Source organism: Dendrobates tinctorius, unplaced genomic scaffold, assembly GCF_039654945.1.
Source record: "Dendrobates tinctorius isolate UK_male_01 unplaced genomic scaffold, ASM3965494v1 ptg000032l, whole genome shotgun sequence".
NCBI lineage: Eukaryota > Metazoa > Chordata > Amphibia > Anura > Dendrobatidae > Dendrobates > Dendrobates tinctorius.
The window spans coordinates 27,955,458-27,980,433 of NW_027361700.1; the positions used below are offsets into that span (position 1 = coordinate 27,955,458).

The 24,976-nt window shown below is 41.0% G+C and overlaps 1 protein-coding gene and 1 long non-coding RNA gene across 5 annotated transcripts in view; one reads left to right on the top strand and one right to left on the bottom strand.

Moving 5' to 3' along the window:
• LOC141086534 (uncharacterized) overlaps positions 1 to 18,144 on the top strand; it is a 284,209-nt gene extending 266,065 nt beyond the window's left edge. For both annotated transcript variants that reach the window (XR_012231603.1, XR_012231604.1), the window contains exon 3: positions 18,010 to 18,144. This is a non-coding gene — a long non-coding RNA (uncharacterized lncRNA). The remainder of the gene's footprint in view (positions 1 to 18,009) is intronic.
• LOC141086533 (keratin, type I cytoskeletal 13-like) overlaps positions 1 to 24,976 on the bottom strand; it is a 116,414-nt gene that overhangs the window by 25,848 nt on the left and 65,590 nt on the right. For 2 of the 3 annotated variants that reach the window (XM_073572671.1, XM_073572672.1), the window contains exons 3-7: positions 24,791 to 24,947; positions 20,287 to 20,451; positions 18,019 to 18,144; positions 15,431 to 15,651; positions 14,545 to 14,597 (exon numbers count right to left, since the gene is read on the bottom strand). In XM_073572671.1, coding sequence (XP_073428772.1) covers positions 14,545 to 14,597; positions 15,431 to 15,651; positions 18,019 to 18,144; positions 20,287 to 20,451; positions 24,791 to 24,947 — 722 coding nt within the window. The remainder of the gene's footprint in view (positions 1 to 14,544; positions 14,598 to 15,430; positions 15,652 to 18,018; positions 18,145 to 20,286; positions 20,452 to 24,790; positions 24,948 to 24,976) is intronic. The other variant, XM_073572673.1, reaches the window with a different exon arrangement.

Below are 24,976 nucleotides of genomic sequence, written 5' to 3' on the forward strand. Positions count from 1 at the left end.
TGATTAGCTCTTTGCAGCTCCAACAGCGTTGCGGCCAGATGTAAACTGTGAGTGGATAAGAACATTACTGTTCCATTCACTGTGCAGTGACCATTTCCAAAAAAAAGCAGCTCAGCTCGTTTTGAAGTAAATAGGAGCTGAGCTGCATTTCTCTGTATTGGTCACTGCATAGTGAATGGATCCGTGTGGTTTCTGATGCAACCACTGGAGTTGAGAACATTCGATCATACGGGTGCGAAGAGTTAGAATCCCACCGATCTGATATTGATGACTTAATGAGAAGATATCAATAACATAAGCCTGGAAAAGCTCCTTATATGAATAAAATAAATGTTATACTAAATCTTTCCCTTGAAACTATGTGTACAATGTGACAGGTTGCCTGTATAGCTTAAAAGTTTTTGAGAGTAAAAAGTACATTTATCAGCATTATTATGCAACCTGAGGCACAAATCCTGATAAATTAGGTCTCAATTGAAAGTGTCCCAATGATCATTGAAAGGAAGCTGTTAATAATAATAGTAATAATAATAATAATAACCTGCCCAAGCCTATCCCTCATCTGTCTAGATGCCATGTTTCCCTGTTCTCCGAGATAGTCTTTTAATACTTTGGTGCCTAGTCAGCGCTGGAAGATCCCAGACTAAAGATCAAAGATGAGAAGAGTGGAAGACTGAAGACAAGAAAACCAAAGACTCATAGGAGGGCAGAGCTATGGACAGGTTAGCATATTACTTTTTAACCCATTCTTGGCCTTAATGAAGAATTCAGCAACATGGTGATGGGCTGCTTCTATTTTGCTAGACTTGTGCAAATTAGGACTCTAGTGAATCCAAGATTTTCACAAAATTAGCAAAGAATTTGTTCAGAAAAAGATTCACATTGCTATACTCACAATCTCTGGAAAATCTGCATAATATTTACTTTTACCAATTCCTAAACAGAGAATATAGTGGCACAGTTGCATTGACTCATCTTCCAATATGAAGGAAAAGTAAGCAGGAAGCAGAGAAAATATCTGGTTAAGGAGACTGTCCTGAATTGGAAAAAAGACATCTGTCATTGTAGTTCTTCCCAATTCATAACTTGGATCGGTTCATTATTTTATGATGCAAACTACATACATTATTCACAGAGAAGGGAGTACCGCTAGAAATGGGAACCTTTTTATTAATAGATTAACTGGCCCAAAAATTGCTGATAAGTGGGTACTCCTAGTAGAAGCAGCTTAATCAAAAAAGGAATTTCGGAGCGGTCTTGGTCGGTGATAGACTCTCCGTGCGGCTCTTCCGGTGGTTAGGTGATATAGGACAGTAATGTGTTAGAAGCAGGTATGAGACATTGAGAGGACCAAAATTCATCCAACGCATTTTGGAAATCAGTTTCCTTCATTAGGGATGGTCCTTTGTTTGCAGATACTGCTTTAAATATAGGTAGTAATGTCATTCAGGTGTCGATCATTTGAATGACAGGAGCGCCACTTCGCTATTCAAGCCTCTTTGTCTCAGGGTATCTAATTAGAATATCCAGGGACTTTCTGCTCACAACATTTGTTTATTAAAGTCTCCCTTATGCCAGTGTTTGTGGACAATTTGTATGCCTGTTACGTCTATGCCCTCTGTTGAGCCCCCATGGTTTTATAGACATTGTTTGGAAGGGGATGGCCATCAAATTTTTTCTTGATGTTGCACAAGGTACATACAGGTAACCAGCTTTTCCAATCTCTGCTCTGAATCCACTCCTGTGTCTCCATTCAATGTCAGCAAGCAGTTAATCCTGAATGCTATCTCTGTGTTTTCAACTCTGCAAACTTATATCTGGTATATAGTGTTTTTTTTCAACTTACTCTGCTTGTCCCCTTATGTTGTGAGGTCAAGAAACTTTTCAAAGTGCTTTATGATCCATGTAGTGCTGGACATGTGTTTATTTGACCACAACACTTTATTGGGTCCTGGTGTCTCAATTTAGTGTGATTGATTAACGAGAAGAGAGAGCAAAAAAAAAAAAAATCTTAGCCTTAACCTCCTATATATTCAGACCTAGCTAGGGGGAGCATTTATGCAGGGGTGGCATTTATGCACATGTAATCGAAGTACATGTATCAAAGTACTACTGGCAGTTAGACAGGGCAGGAGACAGGTAAGACATTTATATACATCTACTCCCTGTACATTAGGAGTACAACAAATATGCATTTGTGTAATTTTTATTCTGGCCGCTGCATTCACACACATCCACCGCCCTGGCATTAACTCTCTAAACTCCATCCATATTGGCCCCTCGCTTCTTTCCTCTCCTATGTATAGCACTCATGCTCTTTTCACATTGTTAAATTGCACAGATCCAGTCAGTCCCACCATTCAACATCAGAGACGCTCTCACAAATCACTTAACCATCTGCTCACTCTTTCTATCCTCCTCCTAGTCGCAGGAGACATTGCTCCCAACCCTGGTCCCCCATGTTATAGAAAGTCAAACCCCCCCGACTGCTACACTTAGAAACCCCTCTAATCTGATTAATATTCCCTGCCTGCCAGCTGTCTCTCTTAATTGTGCACTTTGGAATTCTCGCTCAGTGTGTAACAAACTCTCCTTCATCCATGACTTCTTCCTTTCTAATTCTCTTAACCTCCTGCTCTTACTGAAACCTGGATCCAGTAGTCAGACACTATCGCTGCTGCTGCTCTTTCATACAGGGGGCTACACTTCTCTCATACCCCAAGATCAGACAATAGAGCTGGTGGAGGCGTTGGTCTGCTCCTATCACCAAAATGTACCTTTCAGGTTATCCCTCAAGTACCCTCACTTGTCTTCCCTTCTTTTGAGGTCCATGCCGTCAGACTCTACACCCCCTTCTCCATGCGAGTGGCGGTGGTGTATCGTCCTCCCGGCCCCTCCCATCAGTTCCTGGATCATTTTGCCACTTGGCTTCCACATTTTCTCTCCTGTGACATCCCTACCCTCATCATGGGAGATTTCAACATCCCCATTGCTCTTCCCCTCACACCATCTGCTACTCACCTTTTATCTCTAACCTCCTCATTTGGCCTTTCGCAGCTTACTAATTCTCCAACGCATGAAGACGGGAACTCCCTCGACTTGGTCTTCTCTCGGCTTTGTGCAGTGGATGATTTTGCAAACTCCCCTCTCCCGCTCTCTGACCACAATCTTCTTTCATTCTCTATAAAGAACTGCCAGGCTGCTCAGGTCACCCCCACTGTCCAGACTTATAGAAACATACAGGCCATTAACACCCAGAAACTTATGAAGAACTTGCAGTCTTCATTGGCCCCTATCTCCTCCCTCTCATGTCCTGATTCTGCATTGAAGCATTACAATGAAACACTTCAAAGTGCCCTGGATGAATTTGCACCCCCTATAAATAGAACACCACAACGCAGACGGCGACAACCCTGGCACACGGTGCAAACACGTTTCCTGCAGCGGTGCTCCAAGTGCGCCAAACATCTGTGGAGAAAATCCAATCTACACGAAGATTTCATCCATTTTAAGTTTATGCTTAGAACATACAACACTGCCCTTCACCTCTCCAAACAAGCCTATTTCAACACCCTCATCACCTCACTGTCCAATAACCAGAAACGTCTCTTTGACACTTTTCATTCTCTACTCAATCCAAGAGTACAGGCCCCAACCACGGAGCTCCGAGCTGACGATCTGGCCAATTACTTCAAAGAAAAAATTGACCAGATTCGACAGGAAATTATCTCCCAATCACCTCATACCATGCACTGTCCTCCCTCCCCCACTGCATCTAGCTCACTCTCTGATTTTGAACCAGTCACAGAAGAAGAAGTAAGCAGGCTCCTTGCATCTTCTCGCCCAACTACTTGCACCAGTGACCCATTTCCGTCACATCTCCAGTCCCTTTCCCCTGCTGTGACCCCTCACCTAACTAAAATATTTAACCTCTCTCTCTCTTCTGGTATTTTTCCCTCCTCATTTAAGCATGCCATCATACATCCACTACTTAAAAAACCATCCCTTGACCAAAACTGTGCCGCTAACTATAGACCTGTCTCTAATCTTCCCTTCATCTGTAAACTCCTGGAACGCCTGGTCCACTCCCGTCTTATCCGCTATCTCTCAGAAAACTCTGTTCTCGACCCTCTCCAATCCGGTTTCCGCTCTTTACACTCCACTGAAACTGCCCTCACTAAAGTATCTAATGATCTGCTAACAGCTAAATCAAATGGTCATTACTCCATGCTAATTCTCTTGGATCTCTCTGCAGCATTTGACACTGTGGATCATCAGCTCCTCCTCACTATGCTCCGTTCCATTGGCCTCAAGGACACCGTTCTCTCATGGTTCTCCTCCTATCTCTCCGACCGCTCCTTTATTGTATCTTTTGCCGGTTCCTCCTCCTCTCACCTTCCCCTTACTGTTGGTGTCCCCCAAGGATCGGTTCTAGGCCCCCTCCTCTTCTCCTTGTACACTGCCCCTATTGGTCAAACAATCAGTAGATTTGGTTTCCAGTACCATCTCTATGCTGATGACACCCAATTATACGCTTCTTCTCCTGACATCACACCAGCCTTTCTAGAAAACACCGGCGATTGTCTAAACACTGTGTCTAATATCATGTCCTCACTATATCTGAAACTGAACCTGTCAACGACTGAACTCCTGGTGTTTCCTCCCTCTACTAATGTACCTATACCCGACATTGCTATTTCTGTGTGTGGCTCCACTATTACTCCCTAGCAACAGGCCCGCTGTCTTGGGGTCATACTTGATTCCGAGCTTTTCTTTGCCCCCACATTCGATCACTGGCTCGCTCTTGTCATCTGCACCTCAAAAACATTTCTAGAATTCGACCTTTTCTTACTTTTGACTCTGCAAAAACTCTTACTGTTTCTCTTATTCATTCTCGTCTCGACTATTGTAACTCTCTTCTAATCGGTCTCCCTCTTACAAACTCTCCCCTCTCCAATCTGTCTTGAATGCTGCAGCCAGGATCATATTCCTCACCAATCGTTACACCGATGCCTCTACCTTGTGCCAGTCATTACACTGGCTACCCATCCACTCCAGAATTCAGTATAAGCTTATTACCCTCACCCACAAAGCCCTCCATGGCTCAGCACCACCCTACATCTCCCTTGTTTCAGTATACCACCCTACCCGCGCCCTCCGTTCTGCTGATGACATGAGGTTAGTATCCTCAATAGTCAGAACCTCCCACTCCCGTCTCCAAGACTTTACACGTGCCGCGCCAATTCTTTGGAATGCACTTCCCAGGTCAATACGATTAGTCCCCAATCCCCACAATTTTAAGCGTGCCCTGAAAACACATTTATTCAGACTGGCCTATTGCCTCAACACATTAACCTAATCTATCCCTGTGTGGCACAGCCAAAATTTTTACCATAACCAGATTTCCCGCATCATGTTCCCACATGCTTTATGCATCCATTAGCCCTCTGTGTCTGTACTGTCACACACTTAACATTATGGCTGGTCCATACAATCAGGGCAACTGTTACCACCCACCTTTCGTGTCTACCTCTTTCCTCATAGACTGTAAGCTTGCGAGCAGGGCCCTCTTTCCTCTTGGTATTTGTTATAATCAACTGTATGTGATTATTGTTATGCTGTAATGTCTATTGTCTGTACAAATCCCCACTGAAATGTAAAGTGCTGTGGAATATGTCGGCGCTATTAAAACAAAATTTATTATTATTATTATTATTAAGTGTTCACTAATTCTTTTATTCATAGAACGTTTGGAACGCCCTATGTATAACTTATCTCAAGGACACTTAATACTGTAAATATCCCCTTCAGTGGTGCAAGCTACAAAGTCATCCCCCTTCTTAATGGCTATTTGATTTTTAGTATGTAGAGTCTTGCATACTTTACATTTTCGGCATGTGAAAAACTCTTCAAAGCTATTGTGGAAAAAGGAAAGGTTTTCTTCTGTGTGGGTTTACGCATTAAGGGGGCAATCGTATTTTCCAGATCCCGAGCTTTTTAAGAATAAACCCGGGGTGTTTCGATAGTTTGCCCCAATAATCTTATCTTTTAATATGTTGCAGTGTCGTTTTATAATTTTTCTCAAAATATGTTGTAGTGCAGAGGTAGAACACAATGCATTGATGAGGCCGTGACCCAGCAAAGTTCAAAAACAAAACGTCTCTTTAATGTTCAAGTCAGCAAAACACAGCACACGATATCCTCTGGATTGCAGCCAGGAAACAGGACAGTCCACCTCCAGATTGCAACCGGGAACAACATAGTCTACCTCCAGTTTGCAGCTGGGCACATACAGTATCCTCTGGATTACAGTCACTAAACACGCCAGTCCACCTCTGACTATTTACCACGGGCGACTGCACCGTTGTGTAAGCTGTGGGTGCCAGGCTTTTCAGCTGCCTTGGCTGTTTGGCTCTGCTGGCCTGTGTTGTCTCACACAGGTTGAGCTCTGCAGAGCCTCCTGCTCTGTATTCCTGCCAACACCAGACTGACACTGACTCTGAACCTGACACACCCAAACCATATACTGCAGGGATTTTAACTAGCAACCTGTGGCCTTCAGCCTCATGGAAATCCCAGCCAGGAATGAAATTGACTGCACCACTACCATCTGCAGTCTGTTTCAAAGCAAAAAAGCCCAGAGCCCTTGGACAACCAGCATGTCCAAGACCCATACTCACTATTTATTCTGCATTGCAATCACAGCTATGCCTGTGACTGCAATGCACTGCCATGGCCTCAATATGCCTCCGTGCGCATCCTGGAGGGAACACACAATGACCCCTACACGTGACACTGGTCACGTCCTCACAATGTATTTTTGAGCTAAATTGAGTAATAATGGGCACATCCAAGGTGGCCGTACTTATTTCATCTGTTTCTCTAGGGGTGTAAAGAACGTCTAGTCGAGGTATCCCCTTAACATTTTCTTTTGCTTCTGTAAAAAGCTGGTCATCATATCCTTTGACCTGGTCCTCTTGCAGTTTTTTATAGATGACATTTTATTCATATGGCCTGGTGGCCAAGACTCATTTTCTGAGTTTTAAATTGAAATGAATAAAAATGAATTTTATTTAAGTTTTTCTTTCACATCTAGTATCGAGGAGATTAAATTTTTAGACTTGAATATATATAAACAAAGGACAAGTACACTCTCGTGCCTATAGTAAGCCCACCGACTCCAATAGTTATATCTCTATGAATGGTTGCCATTTGCCAAGCTGGCTTGTCAACGTCCCCAGAAGTCAATACATGAGGTTATATTGCAACTGTTCTAAAGCCCAGGATTTTGAACAGAAGACACAGAAACTTACAAAAATATTTATTAGCAAGGATACAATAACTAGAGTCTTACAGAAGCAAAAGAAAATGTTAAGGGGATACCTCGCCTAGACCTTCTTTACACCCCTAAAGAAACAGATAAAATAAATACGGCAACCTTGGATGTGCCCATTATTACTTAATTTAACTCAAAAACACACATTTTGAAAAAAATTGTAAAACAACACTGGAACATATTAAAAGATAATAAGATTAATCGGGGACAAACTGTCAGGACACCACAGGTTTCTTTTTTTGATTGTGCAGAAAATGTAAAGTATGCAAGATTCTACATACTAAAAAGCGGTTATCCATTAAGATGGAGGATGAAGAATACAAAACTTTGGACTTTATAACTTTCACCACTGAAGGGGATATTTACAGTATTAAGTGTCCTTGTGATAAATTATACATAGGGCATAGCAAACGACCTTTCAATAAAAAAAAATAGTGAACACTTACACAACATCAAGAAAAAAATTAATGGCCTTGCCCTTTCAATGCATTTTCTAGAAAACCATGGGGCCTCAGAAGGCATAGAAGTAGTAGACATACAAATTATCCACAAACACTGGCATAAGGGAGACTAATAAACAAATGTCGTGAGCATAAAGCAGATACCCTGAGACCAAGAGGCTTGAATAGCTATCGCCCCATATCACTGCTCCCGTTTGCTTCCAAACACTTTGAACAGTATGTCCATGCTCAACTTTCCTCCCACCTCTCATCTAACTCCCTCCTTGACATTCTCCAATCTGGCTTTCGCCCCCACCACTCCATTGAAACTGCCCTGACCAAAATTACTAATGACTTACACACAGCCAAAGCTAACAGACAGTTCTCCATCCTCCTCCTTCTCGACCTGTCCTCTGTCTTCTACAGATTCTTTCTTCCCTTGGCATCAAAGACCTTGCCCTGTCCTGGATTGCCTCATACCTTTCGGACCGCACATTTAGTGTTTACCACTCCCACATTACCTCCTCCTCCCGCCCTCTCTCTGTTCGAGTCCCCCAAGGCTCTGTCCTGGGGCCCCTACTTTTTTCCATCTATACCCTTGGCCTAGGACAACTCAAAGTCCCATGGCTTGCAGTACCACCTGTATGCGGACGACACTCAGATCTGCCTCTCTGGCCCAGATGTCACCTCTCTGCTTTGCAGAATCCCGGAGTGTCTATCAGCCATATCCTCCTTTTTCACCTCTCGCTTTCTAAAACTCAATGTAGACAAAACTGAACTCATTATCTTTCCTCCATCTCACGTATCTTCCCTACCCGATCTATCTATTATGGTGAACGGCATCATGCTCTCTCCCGCACCTGAAATCCGCTGCCTCGGAGTAACTCTCGACCCTGCCCTGTCCTTCAAACCGCACGTCCAAACTCTTGTCACCTCATGTCGCCTCCAACTCAAAAATATTTCCAGAATCTGTCCCTTCCTCAGCCCTCAATCTACTAAAACTCTTGTACATGCCCTCATCATCTCCTGCCTTGACTACTGCAACACTCCCCTCTGTGGCCTCCCTGCTAACTCTCTTGCACCACTCAAGTCTGTCCTCAACTCTGCTGCCCGACTAATCCACCTCTCTCCTTGCTAGTCCCCTGTCTCTCCCCTCTGCAAATCCCTCCACTGTCTCTCAATTCCCCAACGAATCCAGTTCAAACTACTAACACTGACCTACAAAGCCATCCACAACCTGTCCCCTCCCTATATCTCTGAACTAATCTCCCAATATCTTCCCTCACGTAATCTTCGATCCTCCCAAGACCTCCTACTCTCCTCCACACTTTTTCATTTCTCACACAACCGCCTCTAAGATTTCTCCCGAATATCCCCCATCCTCTGGAACTCCATGCCTCAACATGTCCGGTTATCTACCACCCTCGTATCCTTCAAACGGAACCTAAAAACCCATTTTTTCAGGAAAGCTTACAGCCTGCGATAACCATTCTGCCGCCTCACCACCGCCCGAGCTGCCGCCTCATCACCGCCAGAGCTGCTGCACCCCCAACCTTCTGTCTCTTCCCCACTATCACGTAGAATGCAAGTCCGCAAGGACAAGGTCCTTTCTCCTCTGCACCAGTCTGTCATTGTAAATTTGTTTACTGTTAACGATATCTATAGCTTTGTATGTAACCCCCCTTCTCATGTACAGCACCATGGAATTAATGGTGCTATATAAATATATAATAATCATAATAATAATAAGAAGAAGAAGAATAGCGAAGTGGAGCTTTTTGCATTCCAATGATCGACACCTGAATGACATTACTAACTATATTTAAAGCAGCATGTGTAAACAAAGGATCATCTGTGATGGAGGAAACATCTTGATTTCCAAAACGTGTTGGATGAATTTTGGTCCTCTCAATGTCTCATACTGGCCTCTACCACGTGACTGTCCTACGTCAGGAAGGCCTTGTCTGAGCTTACCAAACTTTTGCTAACCACCAGAAGAGCCGCATGGATGGTCTGTCACCGGCCGAGACAACGCTCCAAAATTCCTTTTATTTTATTATGCTTCTCCATTATCTAGTATTCAACCGCAAGGTCGCCTACAACTTCTGTTGCTAAAGGAGGAAAGAAGGGGAATAGACATCACGAGGTAAAGCCCTCTTCTCCTATTTCAGTGCATAATACAATATTTTGACTATGGACATAGACTATGATCACTGTCCCCTTTCCAATCCCACCGCAATGCTTGTCCCAATCGTATATATTCTACAAATGTGATTGCACTTCTTAAATCAGCACTTTATGTAGAAGGGGCATACACAGCGACTAAGGAGGGGTGCAATTAAACTCCTGACCTGGTATCGTTTTAAAGCACCATTTACATACAACGATTTTATGGTAATAAACATCATACTTCCTCAAAATTGGAATAAACTTCATGTTATTATTGTCCAAAATGTGAACTATGACTAATACCACCATGTAAATGCTTTTACCCTGCCCCAATTATTATATACCTTATTCTAACGTGACCATTATATGAACTGCCTGAACCCTAATAGGCTACACATTGGTACCTAAGTATTCTAATACCCCATAAACAGCATCGTTATTCATCCTAGCAGAGTTAACATTTACCTTATAAAATTGAGGTTACTAAGCCAGGTAAATACGCTATTTTTGGGCCAGTTTATATACTAATAAAAGGTTCCCATTTCTAGCAGTCCTCCCTTCTCTGTAAATTAATCTAAAGCGCAAATAAAATTTTCTAGTTTCAGTTATCATTTTCCTACAAATTTGTGGTTATTGTCCAATTTATTGTTATTTTTCAATAGATCTCTTAGACCTGATGAGGCTGGTGTATTCATTCATCTCAGAATGGCTACATAACCCTGGTATTAAAATGATAATTTTATGTGTCAGGCCACATGAACTTTAAAAGTAGATACACCAATAAAGATGAGAAAGTCAATTCATAAAAAAATAAATAAGTTGGAACATTTTAAAAATAATTCTGGCAAGTCTGAAATTTTCAAGCCTTTATTCACAAGAATGCAGAAAAATAGGAAGGGATTACAAAATAAAAAACATTCTCACCTGTCCTATGCCTGTCCCTCATCAAAACCGCAACACCTTGTACCCTAAATGCCAGTCTTCAGATATTCTGGTACTGAGGCCTTTGATTGATCCTACACAATCAGTGACATCCAACACCCCTGCAAGATGATGTGAAGCCTGTCATAGGCCTCAGTGTGAGAAGATCCAAAGACTGGCTCGTACAACCAGTGTTAGTGCTATGTCTGGCTTAGGAAAGATGAGTATTTAATATTTATTATTTTTTAACCTATTGCTCTCTTCTATGTATACAATTATGCTCAAAAGTTTACATACCCCGGCAGAATTGTTGCTTTTTTGGCCTTTTGTCAGAGAATATGACTGATAACACCAAACTTTCTCCACTCATGGTTAGTGGTTGGGTGAAGCCATTTATTGACAAACTACTGTGTTTTCTCTTTTTAAATCATAATGAAAATGTAAGTTTCTCACAAAATGTTACTTCAGCGCCAAATGTTAATTTTCACAAAAAGCACCATAAAATTTGTAGTGCAATTTCTCCTGAGTACGCCAATACCACATATGTGGAGGAAAACTACTGTTTGGACACACAGCATGGCTATGAAAGGAAGGAGCGCCATTTGACTTTTGTAATGCAAAATTTACTTGAATCAATAGCTGACGCCATGTCACGTTTGAAGAGCCCTTGAGGTGCCTAAACAGTAGAAACCCCCCACAAATGACCCAATTTTGAAAAGTACCCCTCAAGGACTTTATCTAGATGTGTGGTGAGCACCTTGAAAACATCAGGACCTTCACAGAATTTTTATAACGTTGAGCCATGAAAATTTAAAGACACATTGTTTTTTTTCAACAAAAATGTTGTTTCAGAACCATTTTTTTAATTTTCACAATGGTAACAGGAGAAAAGGGATGCCAAAATTTGTTGTGCAATTTTTCCAAAGTATGTAGGTACCTCATATTTGTTGAACACGACTGCTTGGGCGCATGGTAGAGCTGGAAAGGAAATTAGCGCTATTTGGGCTGCAATAGGTTGCCGTTACCATGTCACATTTGAAAAGCCCCTGAAATGCCAAAACAGCAGAAACCCCCACAGGTGATCCCATTTTGTAAACTACACCTCCAAAGGAATTCATCTAGGGGAGTAGTGAGTATGTTTAACCCTCAGGCGCTTCACAAGCTTGTATAAAATTGGGCTGAGTAAATTACATATTACTATTTTTTCCACTAAAATGTTGATTTGACTCCAAGTTTGCCATTTTAAAAAGGGGTAATGGTTGAAAACAAACAGTACAATTTGTTATGCAAATTCTCCTGAGTACTTCAATACCCAATAAGTGGTCGAAAACTACTTTGAGGCACAGTGCAAAGCTCAAAAGGTAAGGAGCGCCATATTACAGTGAAGATTTTGCTGCACTGGTTTGAGGGGGCCATATCACATTGGTGCTCTTGAGGTGCCAGAACAGCAGAAATCCCATTTTACAAACTGCACCTCTCAATGAGTTCATCTAGGGGTGCAGTGATCATATTGACACCACAAGTGGGTAACAGAATTTTATACGATTGGGCAGTGAAGAAAAATTAATTTCTGACGTCAGCACGAGTGCCATGAGAAATTTTCCCATGGCACTTGCGCCGACGTCACATAGGTGAAGGAGTTCATTGGCTGTGAACTTGCATGACCTGTCTGCGAGCAGGAGAACGTTCTCATGCTCACGGTGCCCTCAGATAAATTATAAGAGTTCACAGAGAGACAATGAGCACAAGGCGCTCAGTGTCTGCTGGATGACAGGCTGTACGGTCGCATCATGCAACCATGCAGCCTGCCACCAAGATGTAGCAGAGCGAGACTCGCCATGAGACAAATGGATTAGCAGCATCTGCAGAAAGGTGAAGAATATTGTTGCTTTTTTTTTTTTTTAACTCTTTTACAGATGACGAGGGTATCGTGGAATGGGTGATGTCATAAGTATGGTTTAATTAAGATTATTAAAGAAGTCTGTGTTATTCTTTCAATTAAATGACTTTTTTCTGGATGTCTGTGTTTTCATACAATGTGACTATGGATTTAGTAATGGGGGCGTCTTATTGACGCCTCTCCATTTCTTACCTCGGGGCTTGATGTCACCTGACAAAACATAGGTGACATCAACCCCCCCAACTATCACCCCACTTGCCACTGCTACAGGGAGATGCACCTTTTCTGGGGCGGCTGAGAGGTGAGGTTTTTAGCCTGGGGGGCAGTATCCATGGCCCCTTCCTAAGCTATTAATATCAGCCCACAGCTGTCTACATAGCCTTTGTTGGTTATTAATTATAGATGGACCCCACATCATTTTTTTGGGGGGTCCCCATTTTAATAGCCAGCTGTGAGCTGATATTAATAGCCTGGAAAGCTCCTTTCCAGGCTATAAACATCTGTCTCCAGCCATCGGCTTTCCCTCTGCTGGTCAATAAAATAACGCGGGAGCCCATGCCATTTTTTTTTCAGAAAAATAATCTTTTATTAATTAAATATATGTAGATTAAGCAGCACACACACTGTACTAATTGTATATGTCACTGACATCTATATATCTACCTATTCTATTTGTATTTACTGTATGTAATCCATCTCTTCTATCCTGTCGGCTACTGCAGTGATTTTACAGTACACAGCAGATGAATTGCCGGCTTTTCTTCTAGCTATGTAATATATGTACATATACATATGTGTGTGTCACTGACATCTATCGATCTATGTATTCTATGTGTATGTTTCTATTCTATCCCTCCACTCTGTAATTTTACTGTACGCAGCACATAAATTGCCAGCTTTTCAAATGTGATCGGTGAGTAAAAATTGGACAGCACTCGCATGGTCCGAGTGCGGTGTGATTTTTTTTCTCCCATCCATTGACTTCTATTGCAGGATGCAATCCGATTTCCCATTACAGTCGCAGCATTTGGCAATTTTTTTCCAGTCAGATCGTGATCCAATCCGAGCTGGAAAAAAATGCAGATGAACACATAATGATAGAACAACAATGGTCTGAATACAATCTGATTTTTTATTTGGATTGCTTTAGTCCAATTTCATTGCATGTGAGAATGAGCTCTTAGACTCAGCTGCAGGCTGAGTCTAACAAGCCACAGAAGGTGGCAGACCCAGAAGTCATCACTTGTCCGGCTGCCAGGACAATGCTGGATTCCCCATGATGTGATCAGATCTCATCACGGGGAGCGTTGAAGAGCTGAGTACAGTAGTGGTCTCCCTCTGCTATCTTCTAATTGCCGCAATCACGGCATCTAGAAGATAGCACAGGGTTAACGTCATTGGGACCTGATCCAATCAGGTCCCTATGATGTCACCTGGGGGTCCTGAGTGCTGGGAAGCCACCAACCGCTAATAAATGTTGGCGCTGCAGAGAGCCCACATTTATGTACAGTGGGTGATCTCGAAGCGGTTGAGAGAGGATTGTCCTTTAATGAACAATCCCTTTAAGCCAAAGGTTTTGGGTAATAATTGGGTCATTTTTAGTACTTCTAATGCACCTCATGTTTTGTTACATTTCCACAGGTTACCTATAATGTTCTTAATTTCTATAATCTATCAACAAATTATATAAAAAGTGAAACATTTCACATAACTACTTTTTTCATCTGATTCTATGCACAGCCTATCATTGTTTTGAAAATAACACAATAAAAACTTACTTTGCCTGTTGTTTGTAATGTCATAACGTTGCTCATGGAGTACGTCTTTTATCCTCCATGGAAAAAAAAAAAAGTACACAAGATGTTAGAGAAAATAAAAAAACAAATCAAGGTAAAAAAAATAGAAAAATCACAACTTGAATGAGGTCATCATTGTTCTTACAAAAGATAGTAAAAAGTGTATTTCTCCTAAAGCACAACTGAGCCCCTAGACACACGCGGAGGGGGGAGGTTGACGAAAGCATAAATATATTTCATATATAGATAGAAATAGATATAGAGATAATACACATATAAACATACACAAGCACACATATACAGTGGGGAAAATAAGTATTTTCAGAAGGTCTAAACACTGAAAAAGGTTTCAACTTCCCCCAGTGCCACCGCTCAGTTCAGTCATGGTACTTTGGGTCCCCATTCTAAAGATGATACATCCTGTGGGATATAATATAAGGAAAGGAAATACTGAAAACTTGACCTGTTGGTGGGTCTTGGGGACTGGAGTCGAGAAATACTGCTGTAGGCGATATGAATTTCCTGCACGCTGAGCAGTACAATATCATACATTTTCAAAACAAAGCAGATGTAACAAAGCTGATCACCATTCTTATTATCAGAGTTCCTCTTGTGTACAGAAGCCCAGGGACAAGGCAGCCGCAATAAAAAAAAATAAATGGCTCAGCATCCAGGAAGTTTCTCGGAAACATTCAGGTTTATTCAGACCATGGTAATGTTCACATTATATGTAGCTCTGAATCATGTATGAGTCCAATTGACTGCAGTACTTAGTGTTATGAAACATCACACCAGATAGGCTACAGTTAAAAAAAAAAAAATGCAGGCACATTTAAATTCTTAAATTTGACTTTTACCATTGTCCTACCTGTTTTCCCCGTCATCCATGAGCAAAGAATACGTCCGTATTTCCATTTCAAGGAGATCTTTCAGGTAGCACAATAACCTACTGTCAGATGCTAATCTATCCGCTTCAGTTTTCAGCTTAGACAACTCATCTTCTTTCTTTGCCACAGTTTCCTTTATATTCTGCAGCTGGTTTTCATAGCCAGATATAGTCTCATGCAGCACTCCCTCCTGAGCAGAGGTCTACAATAAAAATAAAGGGAAATTATTATTATTATAGCGCCATTTATTCCATGGCGCTTTACATATGAGGAGGGGTATACATAATACATACAAGTACAGTAGCGGTTTGGTGGATCGGTGGTTACTGCAGGTTGTAGGCTTGTCAGAAGAGGTAGGTCTTCAGGTTTTTTTTCTATGGTAGGCGAGAGTCTGATATGTTGTGGTAGAGAGTTCCAGAGTAGGGGGGATGCGTGGGATAAATCTTGTATGCGATTGTGGGAAGGGGAGATAAGAGGGGAGTACAGAAGGAGATATTGTGAGGATTGGAGGTTTCGTCCAGGTAAGTACTGGGAGACGAGGTCACAGATGTATGGAGGACTCAGGCTGTGGATAGCTTTGTATGTCATGGTTAGGGTTTTGAACTGGAGTCTTTGGGTAATGGGAAGCCAGTGCAGGGATTGACAGAGGGGAGAGGCTGGGGAATAGCGGAGGGACAGATGGATTAGTCGGGCAGCAGATTTTAGAATAGATTGGAGGGGTGCGAGAGTGTTATAGGGGAGGCCACAGAGCAGGATGTTGCAGTAGTCAAGGCGGGAGATGATGAGGGCATGGACTAGGGTTTTTGCAGATTCTTGGTTGAGGAATGTACGGATCCGTGAAATATTTTTGAGTTGAAGTCATCAGGAAGTGGAAAGGGCTTGGATATGTAGTTTGAAAGAGAGATCAGTGTCAAGGATAACCCCGAGGCAGCAAGCTTGTGGGACTGGAGAGAGTGGGCAGCTGTTTACTTTAATGGATAGGTCTGTTTGGGGGGGGTCACATGAGATGGGGGAAGGATGATGAATTCTGTTTTGTCCATACTAAGTTTTAGAAATTTAGCGGAGAAGAAGGATGAAATAGCTGACAGACATTGAGGGATTCTGTTTAGTAGGGAGGTGATATCTGATCCAGAGATGTAAATCTGTGTGTCATCAGCATAGAGGTGATACTGAAAGCCATGAGATTCTATGAGCTGTCCGAGGCCAAAGGTGTAAATGGAGAAGAGCAGGGGCCCTAGGACTGAACTTTGCGGGACTCTGACAGATAGGGCACGCGGTGAGGAGGTGGTGTGCGAGTGGGAGATGCTGAATGTCCAGTCTGTTAGGTATGACGCAATCCAAAATAGGGCCAACTCTGTGATACCAAGAAATGAGAGGGTCTGTAGTAATAGGGTATGGTCCACTATGTCAAAGGCAGAGGACAGGTCCAGGAGGAGGAGCACAGAGTAGTGTCGCTTGGCCTTGACAGCTAGTAGGTCATTGGTGACCTTAGTTAGGGCAGTTTCAGTGGAGTGGTGTGAAATGATAGCAAAGCGTCGTAGTCTGAACTTTAGGAAGATGCTACCTCATTCAACTTCTCAAACATTTTAAATGCCTTTGGATCTTACAAAACACTGTTATAGCAGGAATGGCATATATTGCAAATGAAAAGATAATTCCATAAGTTACATAGTTAATAAGGTTAAAAAAGACACTGCTCAATCAAGCCCAACTAATTCTGCACTAGGCTCTTACTTCTGAAGTCAAAATCAACACTTACTGCTACTGAAATTCAGTATTCAGTACATTATGTGGAACCTCATAACCAATCTTACCCCATTGATTAACTTGGTGTTCCATTGGTAAACTTGGAATAGGGTCTTACTATGTCATAACCATCTTTATCAGCATGTGAGCTCAGGGCATACAATGCTTGGAATCAATTCTCTGCCATGTTACTTTTGTTTACTTTCTTGGTCTGTCTTGCTCCTTCCACCATCCATAGTCATAACTAACTAGTTGGTTTCTGTAGCTGATGGACCCCCATTTTCCTGATTATGCTCATGCTATAGACATCCCCCAAAAATTCCAGCATTTAGCCCCCTCCGTTTGATTGATAAAGGAGACAGATGCTCTGTTATGTGACAACACTTCTGCTCTCTTTTGTCAAATTAGAAGCAATGGCGAAGCCACCTGGGAGAAGAGAAAACAAACCAAGTACTGCAAGTGCACTGATACTCCAATCAGTGCACTTGCAGTCATTATTTGCACATTGATAAATTGTAAGTTTTGTTGTAAGGAAGTGCCGGATTACAATGGAATAGGTTTCCTTGGAAATGTGGTCCCCTGCCCTATCCTACAATATGTTGAGTTTTCAAGGGAAAAATCTTACACACAGGTTCCCTTTAATACTCACTAAAGAACCTTAATTATTTGCAGTAGAGCTTAGTCTATCATTTAAGCTTTTAGTACAATAATTTGTTAATATTTCAGAGTAGAGAAAAACAGTCACACAATAAATTTTACTCTGCTTTGTGTAGTGGATAACACTGGTTTCAGTTCTCCTTCATAACTTTTGTAGGCATCTCACCAAGCTTAGAAGAACTTCATGCTCAATTGCCAGTTCCTGGACAGTACTTCTCAACATGGATAATTGTCTTCTGTACTTCACAAGAGAATCGTTTGGTTGAATATTTTGACGGGTGGTTTTCCAATTCTTCAAGAGGAACAGAAACCGAAATATAACAAATTAATCAACCAGATTGCAAGCAGATTGTGTAAGGATTGTGAATGTAGTTTTGTAAGGTCAATGGGCGAAATATCAAAAAAAGAGAACCCTTGCCTCATATATCACCATCAGCTGTAAGCTGATGTATTAACCCCTTCATGTCACAGCCAGTTTTGGCTTTTATGCCAGAACATTCTTTTCTACTGTTTATAAGCCATAACTTTTTTTTTTTTTTTTGGCGAAATAGTCATATGAGGGTTTGATCCTATTCCAAGATGATTTGTATTTGTCAGTGAAATCATTATAGTGTACAAATTGCTTATTAACTGTTTATGGGAAGAAATATAAAAAAAACAGCAATTCTACTACTGGTTTTTGCATTTTTAATTTTATGCCATTAGTCATGCTGCACAGATAAACTATTAACTTTATTCTGTAGGTCAGTACAAATATGACATGGCTGTGATGGCTCCGGGTTTGCCCACAGCCTAAAAGCTTTTTGATTGCATGTGCTGCAGCCTTTCAATAAACTTTATTTAGCACCGAACCCAAATAATAAAATGGACTTCCAGTAAAAAAAAAAAGTCTGTGTTCGGAGTTCGGCACTGAACACCAGGTAACCGGTATGAACCCCGAACTTTAGAGTTCGGGTTCACTCATCCCTAATGGCGATGCCAAACTTATATAGTTTTATGTAGATACACACATAAAGAAACCACTTGTTTTTGGTTCACCATATTCTGAGAGGCGTAAGTTTTACACTCATACGTCAGCTTAGCTGTGCTAGGGCATTTTTTTGAGTGACAAACCGTAATTTTTATTGGTACATGCATTTCCTGACCACTTTTTATTACACTCTTTGGGAGGCAAAATGAACAAACAAATTAGGCTTTTTTTTAAACCATGTTTACTGTTGGGTATAATTGTCATATTATCTTTATTCTACAATCACGGCAATAGCACACATATATAGGGTTTTTATGTTATTCACTTTTCCCACATAAAAAATTATGTTTTAAAAAATAATCTTTTCTGGAACAATGGAACAAGCTGCAATTTTCAATGACACTATTTTGGAGTAAATAGGACTTTTTAGATCACCTTTAAATTCAATTTTATGTAGGTGGCATGAACGAAAAACAAAAAAAATCTGAAATTGTTTTTAAATGTATTTGTTTATGGAGTTCACCATGCAGTATACCATAATTAACATACTGTTTGATACTCAATTCAAACAGGTTTTTTTAGGTTTTACTACTTTTACACAAGAAAATCACTAAGGAAAAATTTTTTTTTGTTGGTCATCAAATTGTGAGAACCCTAACTTCATCAATTTTCTGAGTACAGAGCTGTATGAGGCTTGTTGCTTTGGGGAACCACTTTGAAATACCAATAATTTTTTCAGCACTTTTTATTTAATTTCTTTGTGAGGCAAGATGATCAAAAATAGAATTATTTGCATAGTTTGTGTTGTATTTTTACTGCATTCACCATGAACAACAAACAGTAAGATAGTTTTATAGTGCAGGTCATTAAAAATACGGCAATAGCAAATGTGTGTTGTTTTTGCGAGGGTTTTGTTTTTGTTTTTACATTGATAATACACGTAGTACTTATACACTGCACTGCATTATCTAACCTGATGTTTTATCTTATAGCACTTGGACCAAAGTTATACTATCGGGAAGTTTAGATATGCGATTTTTTTTTTCATGTAGATTCGGCATGAGAAAACAATCCATTCAAGTGCATATGATAATCAAATCACGCGCACCTGTACTAGTCTATGGGTGTGGGTGAAACATCGGACTGCACTAGAATGTTATCTGAGTGCAGTCCAATGTACGCGCACAGAGACCATGGAGAAGATGGAGAAATTAAGTTCTCCGTTTTCTCTGCACCTGTTTTATGATTCTTACATTTAAGAGAATCGGATCACACTCAGATGATACTCGAATCAAACTAATAGAGTAGCCGAGTCTTTCAAAGTGAAAGATGATTTTTATTCACACACTCAAGCTAACAGAAGAGGGACACTCTTTCTTAACTACGAATATTGTAAAAAGTGTATTCAAAAGTGGGGTTTCTAAACCTGGGAATTCCTTTTAACGTTACCATAATTTCTCTTACCTTTTGGTCAAGCCAAGCTCCATAAGTCCTCTGGTGATGATCTGCTATTTCTTTATACTGTTGTCTCAGTTTATCCAGATCATTGGTGAGCTGTGTTGCCTCCAATGTCTCGACCTTAACATTAACTTGACGCCTCAATTTTTGCTGAAGAAGATGTTCTCGTTCCTAAAGGGATTACATTTTTGTCACGTGATTTTATAGTCTTCTAGGCATTCAAAGCAGAACATGAGAGCAGATCAGAATACCTGGCCAGACTGGTCATTCCAGAAATGACAGTGAACTGGTCCAAGGCATAAAAAATCCATTTCCAGGAAAACGTGTTGGACCATGTATGTCTATTTCTGTCAATCTTTCCAAATTAAAAACAAATTTTTCACAAGAGAATTGAGGAAAAACAACATCATGTCTCATTTACTATTGTAGAAGAATAGAAAACGCTGATACATTATGAACCCTTTACAAAATTCAAGACAATACATTGTAATGATTGGCATACACTTTGTAGAAGTGAGCGTGTCTCAGGGTAAAGAAGAACTCTCATATTGATGCAGCGTTTTGCCTCAAAAGTCTAGTCTTTCCCCTCTATGGCCTGTTTGTCAGAACTCTTGAGCAACTAGCACACCCCCTTGTTTGCTAACAATGCAGTTGCTCTGGATAAGGGAGTCCTGAACTAGTTTTTGCAAACCAGTACCAATATAGGAAGAAGCAACTACCAAACGTCATCTCTCCAAACGCATCTTAGAAACTACAAGGTTTGTGGTATATTCACTCTTCGGTCCCATTTACACATTCACATTTCTCATACATGTTTTAGGCTAGTTTCACACTTGCTTTTTTTTGCAGCGCGTTTTTCCCGCAAAAAAACGCATTGAAAAAACGCATACATAAGCATACAACTGCTGCGTTTTTTTCAAGCATTTTTATGAGCATGCATGAAAAAAACGCAACGTTTTTATGCGTTTGTATGCGTTTTTAGCGCGTTTTTACCGCGTTTGCGTTTTTTTCCAACATTTTTAGGTGGCCCCTCACACTACCCAAACCATGACTTTACTAACCCTAACCCTAACCCTGACCCTAACCCTAACCCTGACCCTAACCCTTAACCAAATCATACTTAACCCTAACCCAAACCCTAAACCCTAACTAACCCTAACCCTGACCCTAACCCTGACCCTAACCCTAACCCTAACCCTGACCCTAACCCTTAACAAAACCATACTTAACCCTAATCCTGACCCTAACCCTGACCCTAATCCTTAACAAAACCATACTTAACCCTGACCCTAACCCTAACCCTGACCCTAACCCTTAACAAAACCATACTTAACCCTAATCCTGACCCTAACCCTGACCCTAATCCTTAACAAAACCATACTTAACCCTAACCCTAACCCTAACCCTGACCCTAACCCTGACCCTAACCCTTAACAAAACCATACTTAACCCTAATCCTGACCCTAACCCTGACCCTAACCCTTAACCAAATCATACTTAACCCTAACCCAAACCCTAAACCCTAACGAACCCTAACCCTGACCCTAACCCTTAACAAAACCATACTTAACCCTAATCCTGACCCTAACCCTGACCCTAATCCTTAACAAAACCATACTTAACCCTAACCCTGACCCTAACCCTGACCCTAACCCTAACCCTGACCCTAACCCTTAACAAAACCATACTTAACCCTAATCCTGACCCTAACCCTGACCCTAACCCTTAACCAAACCATACTAAACCCTAACCCTGACCCAAAACCCAACCCTAACCCTAACCCTAAACCCCCTTAACTAACCCTAACTCTAACTCAAACCCCTAAATTCCATGGTTAAAAAAAAAAAACGCATATGCAAAAAAACGCTTACATGAGCATGCCAGTGCGCACATATGCGCATCCATAGGCTATAATGGCCCTTTTTAGCGCAAAACGTGCGCATATGTGCGCATGCGCTTTTTTGCAGGGCCAAAAAATGCAACATGATGCGTCTGGAAAATCCAATCGCACACCCCAAAAAAACGCAGCGCATGAAAATCGCATACATGCGCTTACAAGCGCGCAAGTATGCGCACCCATGTTAAAGATAGGGGAAAAAACGCATGCGCAGGTTAGCGTTTTTTTCCAGCGCTAAAAAACGCAAATGTGAAACCAGCCTTATGTATGTTTTTCATGGCTAAAACATGTACCTGTGAAGACACCAGAGTATAATTACCCAGATGACTATTTTTTTGCAAACCAAGAAGAATTAACTTTTTATCTGTATATTGGCTTGTGGATTTAAGTGTCTCTCTCTGGTGGGTCAAGAAGACAGACTTGCATACCATTTAACTTACTGTGTAAGTTTGTAATAGTGACTTGAACATAGTGTGTGTTTATCTTTGTCTATTGTGTGCTCATATGCTTATTGTGTATTGCATTCTATAACCAGTTTGTTGACTTCCAAGGTAGATAGGGAAAGGCTGTGAGGGTGGACTGAAGGACACTAGGTAAATCTAAAAATAGATCACATGCCCCAGGTATAAAAAGACTCAAGAGACAGGGAGAGCAGATCTCATCACACAGAGGTACCTGTCGGACATTCTGCAAAACACTCAACGGATGAGAGGACTGCAGCCAATTCATCATGGCACTGTCAAGAGGGACACGGATCTATGATTCTAAAGGAAACAACCAAAGGGTTTTCAGCTTCGTTTGGAAGGACACAGATCTGATCCAGTGACCATCTCTGAACCATGGATATATTTGGAGGAAGCCAGGTTTTGGGACCTGCTGGTTGCCTGGTTCCATGGAGATGGTCGGCTAATCCAGGTGGTGATTCTCGCCTGTCAACTGGCTTTGGACCTTGTATGGACAGTATGGACTGTCACCTTCCTACGCTTGTTGTTATCTCTTCTCTGTGTGTATATCACAGGTGCAGTAGTGATCCTGGGATCTCGGACATAACATCTACCATTATCCCGGCAAGACAGTGGAAGGGTGAGAACCTGTAATGTGCATTATCTTAGGGTAATTGCTGGGATTGTTCTGTTTGCTATTCAGTGTTGTGGTTCAATAAAGTATTACCACACTGTTTTACCCTAACCCTTTGTTGTCTGTGTAGTGTATTGCCCACGAGGAGATAGAGCGGGCGTTCAGTGATATGAGCCCTGGTCCTTGCAGTCTTGCTAAAGGCAGCCAGGCCAGCGGACGAGAGCACCCACTGACCCCATTTCTCCACAGTACCCATTAGAGCCTATGAGCATAATTCACAAGTCCAATTTTTGGGGATAGGTTGATTTGCTGATAAAAATCTCAATGAGTTTGTGGGAAAAAACAGGGAGCACACAGATGTCAACCATGTAGAATCCTAGTGCTATCCATTTTTTTAATATTACTATTATTATTAATATTTTTTATAACGTAATGGGTAGGTGATGCTTTAAAACTTTTATTTAAAAAAAAACCAGATGCCACACTTATGGTAAGCATGGACCAAAAAAACGGATTAAATCCAGATCAATAAAAAATGATCAAAACTGATTCTTTTTTCTAGTATGTAAAACAACAAAAATGGATTTATTAATTAGGTCTTAATTGAAAGAAGGCAAATGTAAAATTAATAAAATTATCTAAACATTTGCATATTTTATTCCACTTAGGGCTCAGTCAGACACACTGGTTCGAGTTTCACCAGTGTGTTTTTTTGTCAGAGGTCAGAGTTTCGTCAATGTGTCAGTTTTTACTTTTAGCTTTTGGTCTGAGTAATGAGTTTCTCGGAATAGCAACAAACCAAAAAAATTGTATCTTTACCTTCGCCTATCTAGCAGTCTGGTGAAAATGGACAACACTTGAATGGCATCAGAGTGTGGTCCAATTTTTTTTCGCAGACACTTGCATTGGTGATTTTGATCCAGCACTTGGGTGAAATTGGCAATTTTTAGGAAATATCTGGTTCATTCAGTGAAAAATTACACACTTGTGAAAGGCCCCATTTAGAACCACAGATAGCACTCGTGCACAAAAAACGGATGTTTGAATGAGTCCTCAGTGTGTAAGACCGATTGTGTATATAAAGTCATTCGAAGAGGATATCAAAGACTATTGAAGGAGCATTCCTACCATAAAATCATAAACCTTTATGGCATATCCATAAGATATGCCCCACAAGCTCAATCTTCCAGATGATTGACTCTGGTTTATGGCCACTGCATGCCTCATTTTTTTTTTTAATTTAAACTTTGCATAGTGTTTATTGATGAGCTTCATACTTTGTTGATGATCCACATTTAATCCGCAAAAAATCTATAATGAATAGAATTTGTTACAGATTTTGAATTATTCACTGAATTTGATGAAGAAAATCTGCAACCGATTTGCAACATAAAATAACATTCTACGGATTTATTTTTTTCAGAAGCCAGGAGACTTAGGATGGACAGAACTATAAATATGGCCCTTCCATCTGTTACAAATTGTGGGATGTAAAAGGTAGAAATAAATGCCGATATGAGGTGTAGCTTACAGTACCTCTGTGTGGTCTTTCCTTAGGTGTTCTAGCTCATTACTTAAGATCTGCACCTCTGCTTCCAGACAACGTTTCTGCATGTCCAGATCATCACCGGTTGTCCTTAATTTTTTCATATCGGCTTCTATAGTCAAACGTGTGGCCAGTTCAGCATCATACCTGATGATTTGATCAAAAAAGCAACTGAA